This window comes from Aptenodytes forsteri, unplaced genomic scaffold (assembly GCF_000699145.1).
Source record: "Aptenodytes forsteri isolate BGI_AS27 unplaced genomic scaffold, ASM69914v1 Scaffold120, whole genome shotgun sequence".
Taxonomy (NCBI): domain Eukaryota; kingdom Metazoa; phylum Chordata; class Aves; order Sphenisciformes; family Spheniscidae; genus Aptenodytes; species Aptenodytes forsteri.
The window spans coordinates 4,130,769-4,142,086 of NW_008795938.1; the positions used below are offsets into that span (position 1 = coordinate 4,130,769).

The following is an 11,318-nucleotide window of genomic DNA, read 5'->3' on the forward strand; positions in this document are numbered from 1 at the left end:
GGCCTCTTGGCTTCCCTCGGGTGGGTGTCCAGGCGGGGGGAACGGTTCCTGCCATGCGTGCTCCTGTCACCCTTCCTTCTGCCTCGCTCGCTGCTGTCCCCTCTTGTTCTGTTCCTTCCCTTGCCCCCGGCCCAGCGGCACGCTTCCTAGATAGAAGGTCCTCAGTGTCCGTGGAAGCAACGGGGTGGGTGTCCAGGCGGGGGGAACGGTTCCTGCCATGCGTGCTCCTGTCACCCTTCCTTCTGCCTCGCTCGCTGCTGTCCCCTCTTGTTCTGTTCCTTCCCTTGCCCCCGGCCCAGCGGCACGCTTCCTAGATAGAAGGTCCTCAGTGTCCGTGGAAGCAACGGGCCCTGGCATTGCCCGGGCTCTGCCCAGCTCCCCTTCCTCTCCCTGCTCGGCTTTCTGCCAGCGAGGCTCTGCTCGCTGTGCCATCTGGCAGGGCAGCCCCGCGCACCAGCTTCCTGCTCCCAGGCGGCTGGCACAGCAGCCATGTGGCTGGGGTCTGCCCCGGCCTTCTATTTTTGGTGTAGGGTTTGGGTTTTTTTTTTGGTTTTGGGGGTTTTTTTCGGACTGTGACACCTGCCAGCTAGATGTGAAAGCTTAACAGTGCTAATGGGGAGGTGTGACGGATGCCTCCGCTCCGACTGAGCGAGCAGTGCTTTGGTTCAGGCATCACCGACAAGCAGGCCTGACCGATACCAGCCCTGCCGTGAGAACCGTGTGAGGCCGCATCTTCTCAGGGACCGTGGAGTCTAGGCCATGCCTTATCAGGAGATAACAGCACCGGCCTGAACTGGGGCTAGACAAAACTAAAACTGCCACAGCTGCACACCTGCACAAACACCCAGGGGGGGTTTGACTACGCGTCCATCACTTTACGCTATAAATGCCTGTAGCCTCCCCGAGCCCATTGCGCTCTCCTGCACGGCAGCGGGCCGCACGGCGGTGATCTCCCCTTGAGCAGGGACGCCTCTCAAGGTTCCTCCTCGAGGCTGAGAGACCCTTTACCCGGCATCTGATATCTACGGCGAGGTAAGCGGCATTTTACATTCCGACTAAAAGTATATTGTATGCTAGCGACACTGATATATATATATATATGTATTTATATCCAGCTATAGCTTAATTATTAGAAGTGCGGTGAGAAGGTAGAGTGTTTGACCGCTGCCTAAATTATTGTTTAAATCATCACTTAAATCATTGTCAACTCACGGTTTAATTACTATTCAATTACCGCTTAATCACCATTTGATTACCATTTCATTTTCATTCAGTCGTCAGTCATCATTTAATCATCGTTTAATCATTATTAAAACCCTTTTAGTTAACCCCAGGACGATGACTTCTCTTAATAATTCGCCTGTGATAGGAGGCTGGCCCCGCTGGCCAGGGGGTACGGCACCTTTGGGCTTCAGTGGAATGGCAGGATCTTGCAGGCCCTCCACGGCAGAAAGTCTGGGGCCCTTCCACTTTCCCTATCCTTCCTGCAGCTTTTGCGTTCTGGGTGGAGCACGGCTCCTGTGGCAGGGTCCCAGTAGTCTGGTGGAGAAACTGTTGTGGTGGGGCCACCAGTGCTGGTATACGTAAGAGCCTTGCTGGGGAAGTACTCGTGGGCTGGTCATCGCTGCAGGGCCCTGGCAGCTGTTGCTGTTGCATGGGGAGACTTTGTCCGTCGGGGCTGAGGGACATCTCGATGGAGTGATGGTGTCTCCCCCTGTGCCTGTGCTCACTTTGGGTGTCCTGCTCAGATGTCATGCCCAGAGGAACTGGCTGCCTTGGCAGATGAGGACCTGCTTGACTTCCTCCTGAAGGATGATGCTCCCTGCCCTGAAATCCCAGGGGAGGAGAACGGTGTGCTGGAAGACTGGGGCCTGCCAGAGCCTGAGGTGAGTTCTTTGGGAGGAATCGCTGCTGGGTTGTGGTTCAGGAGTTTTGGCTCCCTGCTGAGTAAAAGCTTTTTCTCCGCAGCTCCTGGACAAGGAGATGGATGACTTCATCAGCTCCCTGCTGAGCCCCTTTGAAGATGAACCAGGCATGCTGCAGGGTTATTCGCCTGCTGACAGTGACAGCGGCATTTCTGAGGATCAGCATCTGTCCCATAGCCCTGGCAGCGACTTTGCTGGCAGCCCTCGGAGCTCAGACATTGTGCAGGTTGATCACAACTATTCCCTCCATCGGGACTGGCCGGTGCTGGAAAGCGTGAAGTCTGACATGGCAGAAGGAGATGTTTCCATTGATCTTGGTAAGTGATGTGCGTGGGCTCTTTCTGTCTGGGGTACAAGCAGAAAAGCAGTCCCACATTGGGGTTTTCTGGGTGGGTGCCAGGCAGCAATGCAGACAGCTGAATTTAGTGGCTTTCTGCTGCTGTAAAATTGTGGTTTCATGCTACTCAAAGCTGGCTGGTCAGGTGCTGCCTTACTGAGGCCCAGCGCTTGACTCTCCTTTCCTTCCCCAGGGACATGGATGGGTTTGGAAGGCACAAGCAAGGCCCTGGAACAGAGTTCTGGTTTCCCCGTTGCTGTTGCTGTGGATGCCGAACCCCAGCTTGTGCCTGGAGCCATCGTGCAGGTACTGACTGCCACGCGTGTGGGCCCCAGCCTTTGCTTCTGGTTGCATCTCCCCTTTTCTCCTGGCTTGGCTCCTGTGGGGGATATCTCTGAGGAAAGCATGATGCTGCTTTGGGAGAGCTGATCCCGGTTCTGTGTGCTTTTTGCATGCCCTCTCTGCCCTGGGGTAGACTCCCTTTACTTTACATTCTCAGTGGGTGTATTTTTGCTGTTTTCTAGTCTGACTTCCCAGAGCTGGTCCTGACAGGGGAGGAGAGGCTGCTCCTGAAGAAAGAAGGTGTTTCATTACCAACCTGTCTGCCACTGACCAAAGTGAGTCCTCGCTACAGCCTGTCACTCCGAAATGGACTTGGACCTCTCGAATGCTTCGGCCAGAGTAGGGGTTTGAAAATACAGAATGGTGCCTTGATGAGAGCATTGGTGCCCAGGTGCCGTGTTCAGGGCAGCGTGTGGCAGGGCTTGGTGTCCTTTTCCTCTTTTCGAGGCTTGGGGGGTGTCCACGTGCACAGCAGCCTCTGCTTTGCTAATCATGTAGATACGAAGAGCAATGAGACCTGGCTGCTGTCAGTCTCCCCATTCATGACTGCTTGCAGGGAGGCAGTTACACCACAAGTGCCGCCAACCTATTTTTTCCTGCTTGCCTAGTGGCTTGTGAGCTGCGTGCTTTTCATCTCCCTTAGGCGTGCCTCACTTTTGCTATTGCCGGGGAAGCTGCTGGCCACATCGGCAGGCCAGAGTTTGCCTTGCAGCTCCTGCAGTTCATTCAGTGGTGTGGGAGGGACAGAGGACAAAAGCAGGTGGGCTGAGTGCTGAGATGTATGCAGGGTTTGTGAGGGCTGGATCGCCAACCCCCTGGGGTTGCTGCTAAGGAGAAATGACCCTTGCAGGCTGAAGAGCGGCTCCTGAAGAAGGTGCGTCGGAAGATCCGGAACAAGCAGTCAGCCCAGGATAGTCGTCGCAGGAAGAAGATCTATGTGGATGGCCTGGAAAACAGGTACGGGCACACAGCAGTGTCGCCCGACACTGAGGGGACAGACAGGTTCTTTTAGGGATCCTTGGCAGAATGATGACTGCACTAAATCATAGTTTCAATTAAAGCTTTGTTTTCTTAACATATTATGATTAGTATAGCACAGAGTTTATGATTAGAATGGCACAGGATTTCTACAAGCAGGATCAATGTAGTACAATCTATAAACAGCATAATGCAGAATTTATAATACAACTTAATTTGTAATTTCTAATCACCTAGATCCTAATACAACTTAACTTATGATTTCTAATCACCTGGACCCTCTGCAGATCGGGTCAGATCTTAATACATGGTTTGCTGTATCAATATAATGATCATAATCTAGACTCGAAAATGATACAAAGGAATACGAGTCACTCCCTCAATCGTGGGAGGAAGCAGATGATGGTGGAGGTGTCCCTGGCCAGGGTGGGTCCCGGGTCTCACTGTCCAGCAGCAGCTCCGGTCCAGGTTTCCCCTTAGGACTTGTAACTGCTTGATTTTGTGGACAGTGCTCTGTGTGCTGTTACGCTTCCCTGCTCTGTGACAGGGTCGTCAACAACACCGGGCTGGCCGGGTGCCTGGGACCTTCAAGGCCGGTAAGGAAGGGAGTAACCGGCCTGGCGCCCAGGAACCTAGAGGCCGGTAGGGAGGGGAAGAAGAAATCTGTTTGGTTTGTCTACTTGGTGCGCAGGACCTTCAGGGCCTGAGAATGAGGGGACGGGAACAAATACATGACCTGCTCGGTCACAGAGAATGGATGCTCGCCTCATAAAATGACGTTAGTTGTGCTAACCACATTGCCGGGGGTCGGGAGCAGGGGGTACCGGTCACAAGCAGCTGTGCTGTGCTGCTGCTGGGGTCTTGCCACCCTGGGCAGAAAGTGAGGCTGACCCTGTGGGGCAGCAGCTCTTCTCAGGGGGCTCAGAAGCTTGGGGCATAGCCTGCTCTGCTCTCTTACGCTTGGAGATGGCCCAGAGCTTGCTCTGTTCAAGCCAGGTGCTGGTCTGCCAGGTCCAGCATGTTCTCCAGGTCAGGCTAGTTTGCAATACAGCCTGACATCGTGGATCTGCAGGGCTGGTGTGCCACTAGGAGCGAGCATCCTGAGGGATTAGTCTTGGTGCTTCTCTGTGGGACTGGACAGGGCTCACCCCTCCCCAAACCCGGTGTGAGATGTCTCTCTCTGGGCTTTGCTCCAGGTGGTGCTAGGTAGACTCCAGGAGCAATTTTATCTGCCCCAGGCACCCAGAGGTGGTGGCTGATTACCTGAGGAGAGACTCTGGTGAAGTCCCTGCTGTTGACTAACAGAACCTCTCTGGTTTTCCCCCATGCTGTTCATCTTTCCTGGGAAGGGTGGCAGCCTGCACAGCTCAGAACCACGAGCTGGAGAAGAAGGTGCAGCTGCTGCAGAAGCAGAACATGTGAGTTCTTGTTGTTGGACGTGGCAGGAGATGTGGTGGGGAAGGCTGTTCCTCTTCTTGGGATTGTGGCCTGCCCTTGGCTGCAAAGCGGGGAGGAGGGGAGTGTGCAGCTCTTGGTTCAGCCGCTGCGTTAACCTGCGTTGCCTGCTCCCCTGCAGGTCACTGCTCGAGCAGTTGCGGAAACTGCAGGCCTTCGTGAGACAGTCCACCACCAAAACTACCACAGCAAAAACCTGCACTATGGTGAGTGGCTTCAGCCCCAGTGTCTGTGAAGGGGTCTCTGCTGCCCTTATAAGTTTGGGAGAAATGTGTTTATTGCGGCTGATGATGCCTGTCCATGTCTTTTGCTGAGGTCTGTGCTGATCTTTCTGTTTCCAGGTCGTGGTTCTGTCCTTCTGCTTCATTCTCTCCCCCACCATCTGCTCGTTTGGGAGCAGAGAGCCACAGCCGGAGCTCAGAGGTGAGTGCCCGGGGACTGAGCCGTGGCTCCAGGTGAAGCACTGCCCTCCAGGGCAGGGCACCTTCCTCAGACGCAGCCTGAACTCTGGCGTGCCTCCAACCTAGCAGCCCCTTGCCTGGGGTGACCGCTAGTTTTGGCTTTGCTCTCTCACCCCAGCTCTGGACTCTTCCTCAGCCCTGTTGCAGGGCCCTGGGCCAGGGGCGGTGCAAGAACTGGAGGGATCCAGTCCCTTTTGGAGCACAAGCTGTGCTTGTGCCTGGCAGCTGTGCAGCGTCCTCTCCCTGCCTCCCCCGGGAGGAGGCAGCCCTAGTTGAACAGTTTGTTCCCGTCTCACGGGCTCTGTGGTGGCCCGTGCTCAGAGCAGGACAGTGAGAGGCTGGGAATGACCGGGCTGGCTCCACCTCTCTTTCAGTGCTGTCACGGCAGATCCGCGAGTTCCCAAACCGGGTAGCACCTGATGTGCGGGAGGACGCTGCACTGGAGGGGTTCAACCCAGAGCCTGAGGACCCCTCGCTGTTGGGCAGCCTCAATCAATCATGGGAAGAGGGGCAGAGTCCACCCAACCCCGATCCCGGATCTCCTTTCAACAGCAACTCATCCTCCAACCCTCCGGCAGCAGCAGGCTCCGAGCTGGGCCTTCCCCAGCCTCAGGAGCCGCGCTCCCAAAGCAACACTTTGCAGGCAGCAGTGCCGGTGGCATGGAAAGCCAAGAGGCAGGAGTGGGTGGAACGTGCTGCCAGAGTTGTCATCCAGCAGCACCATGCCGATGAGATGTGACCACCGCTGCCTCCTGCTTCTCGGGGTGATACTGGGCACCCTGCTGGGCAGGGACAAACAGGGCTGCATTAACAGATAATCTATCAAAGCAGATTCTTCTGAATACTCTCCCGATTGCTGGCAGCTCAGAAGGTTTACCAGGGAGGAATCATTTTAGGGCTGACCTGTTCTGACACTCTGCTCTGTGTATCTATAGCAGACCTCTATCTGAGATGGGGTAGGAAACTCCGGGAACATTGCTACGGCGGCTGACGTGGCCTGCAGCCCAGGGTGTGACCCGTGGCTTGCAGGGATGGGCTGTGGCATTGGAGGGTGAAGACGGTCGGGCCTGAGGTGCCCGTACTTGGTCTGACTGGATGCAGTTGGTGATGGAGGCTGCTGCCCTGCTTCTTCTCTGCCCAGGTGGAGGTGAACAGGCTGGGTCCTGCACTTCTTACTGTGGCTGGTGGCCGCAAGCATCTGTCCCTTGTCCCTTCCACTTAATACTGCAGTGTTACCTGATTTCTAGGTGTGAGATAGCGAGCTGACCTTCAGTACCCTCACAGAGAGTGGTCCTGCCATTGCGACAGACCCTGCGTGTCGCCTGTTCCTGCTAGCTTTTGAGCCATGGGCACAGCTCCTGGCCTGGCTAGAGAAGGTAATGTGGAGTCCTTTCCGAGCCATGTGTGCTGTTTCCCTTCCGTAGGGGCTGAGCCTTTCATCTCCCACAGGCCTGGGAGCCAGGCTTCTGGGCCTCGGGGAGAAGGCATGCCTCGAGCCAGGCTGCTGAGGGGACATGGAGCAGAGAGCAGCAGAGCTGCTTGCTCTTCTGAAGGCTTTCCTGGCCACAGGACGGTTTCAAAGCTGTGTCCTCGTGTGCCCGAGCTTTGCTGCGCTGGCCTATGATGCAGTCAGCTGGCTCTGGTTGCTCCCTAGGGCTGAGCAGAAACACTTTGAGCTGGTGAGCGGTGTCTTTCCTGGAGTGCAACTTAGTGGTACCTGTTGAGCATCTTTCCTCGTCCTACTTCAGGACATTTCATAGAATCATAGAATGGTTTGGGCCTACTTCAGCATTTCATAGAATCATAGAATGGTTTGGGTTGGAAGGGACATTTAAAGGTCATCTAGTCCCCGGCAATGAGCAGGGACATCTTCAACTAGATCAGGATCAGGATTAATTTTCTTATTAATAACATGTAAATAAATACTGATGATGTGTGACTGTGTCCTCCGTGGTCATTTCGGTGAGGGGCTGGGCTGCTGGGTGGAGGCTGGGGGCTGCGCCAGAGGCTGGGAGCGTTGTGGGAGGAACCCAAGGGAGGCTGGGGGGTGATCGCTCTCGCAGCCTAACGAAGGGGAATGCGCGCTGCCTTCCCTTCCCATGGCTGTGGCTGCGCAGAGGGGCTTGTTGAGGCATGGTGCAAGTTTGCAGGGCAGCTGCTCTGCTCTTACCCCCCTTCAAGGGTGTGAAAACACTCTTGAACCGCTTTTGGAGACAAGTGGATGTTGTGAGCACCCAGCGCCCACGTGTGACCTGCGTGCACCCAAGCCGCCGGTGCTGCGGAAGTGAGCAGCTTCCCCAGTAGGAAGCACGAGGAGCCGGTGCCTGCTTCCACCGCTGCTTTCGTAACGGGGAGCTGCACAATCGCAGGAAGCGGAGCAGAGCCAGGGTGGTGCAACAGCCTCATCCCCTCGGCTGGGGGCCGCGGGGAGGGCCCTGCCTGCTGGGTGGTTGCTAAATCAGGGCTGGGCCCTGGGTTTGGTTGGGATCGCTGGGTCCAGGGGAGGCACTAGCAGACCCTGAGCTCAGGCTATGGAACCCAGCATGAGGTTTGGGGGCGCGGGAGCGCAGCGAGGCCACGGGTGCAGGCAGCACCACGCTTGCAACCCACCCGGGAAGCAAAGGGTGCTCGTGCAGGCGAATGAGATATAAAAGTGAACGCTGTGTCTCTGCCCAGGGAGGGAAGACAGCCGAGGGGTGGCTCACGCACGGGCTCTGTCTCGGGACAGGCAGCAGCATGCTCCTAACAGGATCAGGTGCCAGCTCTGCCCTGGCCGGGGCAGGCAGCCCGCGAGCATCCCCAGGGAACTGGTGGACCTTTTCCCCAGGAGTCATGCACAGTGGCAGGAAGGTCTAGGACCCCGCCCTCACTTTTTCATTTTGTTTTTTGCGGTTCAAGGCCAGGGTGTGTAATGCCACTGATGTCACCTGGAGTCCCTGGCCCAGCACTAACCAATATTGTAAGAGCAATCCAAAATAAAACACGGTGGTGTTGCCAGCAAAGCAGGGAACGGCCGCCGGAGCTGGTGTTTGGCCAAGGGCAATGGGGCCAGCACCGCGCTCCGCAGCGGTCTGGCTTGCTTGGCCAAATGTCAGGAGGGGAGATAGCTCTGGGAGAGTGGGCGGGGAGCCAGATGAGCGCAGTGGACTCCTCATCAAATGCAGTCAAACACACGCTCCTGCTGCCAGGCTCTGCCTGCACCAGCCAGTGCAGCCCTTCCATGCAGAAAGCTTGCGGCAGAGGCTGGGATATCGCAGAGCCCAGGGCTGGTCCCCCTGCTGCACTGGGGTTGTGTCTGCACTGGGAGTTTTGGGGATGGTTGCTCCGCAGTCTCAGCCCCTGCTGCCCCAGGGCTGCTATTTTTCATTGCTTTCTGTGATCTCATGCTGGTCCCACAGTGGTCAGCTCTGAGCCGGCGAGAGGAAGGAAGCCCAGCCTGGGCCTCACGCCTTGGGTTAAAGGGCAGCGATGATAAAAATGCCCGGAATGAGTCCTTTGGCCGAGGAGGCTCGCACCTTGTTTCCATCAGGCAGAGGAACAGGAGGAGCCTGGTATTTCTGCTACCTTCCTCCTCCTCCTTGCTGCAGACCCTCCATGACATCTATCTCCCTTGCACGCTGCAGGGATCAGAGTGCAGGCTGTGTGTGCATCGGCGCTGCTTGCACGCACACATGGCCCCGCACTCTGGCTTAGGTTGGTGTTACAGTCCCTGCTTGCCCTCCCCACCGTGTTCCCTCTGTTATTCCCAAGGTCAACCCGTATCCCACGCATGTTCCAGCAAGTGCCTGCATCAGCACCGTGGGAGCACGCCGACAGACCACAAACATGAGCCCTTCAGGGCAAAATATTCTGCTCAGCCCTTGGCAAGTCCCACATGGGTGTTGCCGAATTGAAACCCTCTCTTTTTTGCTTGGTGACTCCCCGAGTGTTGGTAGTGCCGTCTCCTTTCCATGGTGGCAACATATTGGAAGTTGTGAAAGCATGAAATGAAATTTGCCTCCTATTGCCGAGGAAGGCCTGGGCTGTGTGGCCGGAACAAAACACCTCCTGCTCACGGCTTTAAAGGAATCAGGTCTTCCTTTTTTTTTAAAGGAATCAGGGTTTCTTGGAGGGGTGGGAATTTCAGTCAGTAGCCGAAGTAAGACATACCCTCCTTTTCAAGGGAAACCTAAACCCCGTGTCAGCACCCATCCTATTTTTATCTACTAGCACCAGCTGCTGGATATTGGTGGAAACAGAAAAAATTGCAGAAATCTGAGCGCCTGGTTAAAAAAGCAGCTGGAAATACAGCGATGGAGCCACCGCCTTCCCCCAGCTCCCGAAACTGGGCACCTCAGCCCTGGGACTGCTGAACCCCCGAGGGAGCTGGTCATGTTGGGACCACTTTGGCAAGATGTCTGAGGCAGAAAGCAGAGAGGTCGGGCTGGGATGCCCGAAAAACAACCAGCCAGTGCCAGATGTGTCCTTCCCCTCTTCCCTTTCCCTGGCCACACACAGTGCAGCAAGGGCTTGGCTGGAGACCTCCACGTGTGCATTGCTCAGGGGACACGGCCACACCAAGGGGTCTCTCTTGGAATGGGCTGTTCAGGAGCTTTCCCCACCCCTGGGGCGGTTGGCAGCCGGCCACCGCAGCACATCCGCCGGGGCTGGGAACAGGAGGCTGCCGGCTCTGCAAAAGCCATTTGCAGCCGCCCTGTGTATTCGGGCGCCCGAGAAACTTCCTCTGCTCTGCTCTGCACAGGGCAGGCTCTGCCTGGAGCCTGCCCTGCAGCCCTGGGATATGCTGCCCATGGCATCCCACCAAGGCTGTGCCTCATCCCGCTGCCTGGTCACTGCCTGGTTTGCCCCGCACCCCTGGGGACATTTGGGAGGGACCCCGAGGGGACAAGTTACCCACAGCACAGCGGCAGGTTTGCCGGTGCAGCGCTGCTGCACACTGCCAGGGAGGGGACATGGGACAGCCCCCATCCCCAGGGACCCTGCTGCCCTTGGCAATGCCACATGAAGCCTCCCCATGGGAGGCTGGCTGCAGGGCAAGACAAACCCCATGGGTTTGAGGCAGGGCAGAAACCAGAGTCAAGCCCTACATTCCCACAAAAACCCTTTATTTTGCACCTGGTGCCCAGCCTTCACACTGGGCTGAACTTGCCTGGGAAAGCATGAACCTGTGGGCTGAGAGCTGCTGAAATGCAGCATGTCAGCGTGGGCAGAGCTTGGCCGGGGGAAGCGCTGTCTCCTTGCGCCCCTGGGCCTCCCGGATTTCCCTGCTTGCTGTTATTTTATCCGGGTGAAAACGGTGGTGCCAATCCTGCAGGAAACCCCAAATCACTGTGGTTCACCCAGCTGGGGTCACCTATGCTGTGGTGGAGGGTGCAGAGGGGAAACCTGAGGGGGGGCACTGCGTTCCCCGCTGCCTCGCTGGGTGCTGAGTGGGATGCCACAGGCTCCAACACCCTGTAGCAGAGGCTGCATCAGGTGCTGGCATCGTGTCCTGCTCTCTCCCTGCTGGGGAGAGTGCAAGGAGAGTCCCAGGGGGATCTGGCTTGGGACAGACCCTGTCCTGGGGTCACCCACCCTGCGGCACACCCGGGATGCAGGGGCTGGCCGGGTCACAGGGGTGCTCCTTAGCCCCTGCTCATCACCGGTGACAAACCCATTTCACCCTCCTGGTCCTGCCATGCTTCATCCCCTGGGATTTCTCCCTTCTCCAGCCCAGGGTGCAGGAAAACTTGGCACAGTGGTGGCTGGGACCCAGTGCTCACCGGGTGGCTTTCCAGTCCTCGGCGGGGCTGGCACGCGCCTCTCTCACGAGTCACAGGG

General features: G+C 56.9%; 2 protein-coding genes across 3 annotated transcripts in view; one reads left to right on the forward strand and one right to left on the reverse strand.

Moving 5' to 3' along the window:
- The first annotated feature begins 576 nt into the window (after positions 1-576).
- On the forward strand, positions 577-6,991 carry CREB3 (cAMP responsive element binding protein 3). The gene is made up of 10 exons (XM_009285191.2): positions 577-1,032; positions 1,749-1,886; positions 1,969-2,242; positions 2,456-2,568; positions 2,787-2,879; positions 3,455-3,561; positions 4,932-5,000; positions 5,159-5,243; positions 5,379-5,460; positions 5,873-6,991. Exons 2-10 carry the CDS (start codon positions 1,749-1,751, stop codon positions 6,235-6,237), a joined length of 1,326 nt encoding a protein of 441 aa, XP_009283466.1. The 5' UTR covers positions 577-1,032; the 3' UTR covers positions 6,238-6,991.
- Positions 6,992-10,586: 3,595 nt separating this feature from the next.
- LOC103903898 (avidin) overlaps positions 10,587-11,318 on the reverse strand; it is an 11,974-nt gene continuing 11,242 nt past the window's right edge. For both annotated transcript variants that reach the window (XM_009285208.2, XM_009285207.2), the window contains exons 4-5: positions 11,261-11,290; positions 10,587-10,806 (exon numbers count right to left, since the gene is read on the reverse strand). In XM_009285208.2, coding sequence (XP_009283483.1) covers positions 10,773-10,806; positions 11,261-11,290 — 64 coding nt within the window. In that variant the 3' untranslated portion in view covers positions 10,587-10,772. The remainder of the gene's footprint in view (positions 10,807-11,260; positions 11,291-11,318) is intronic.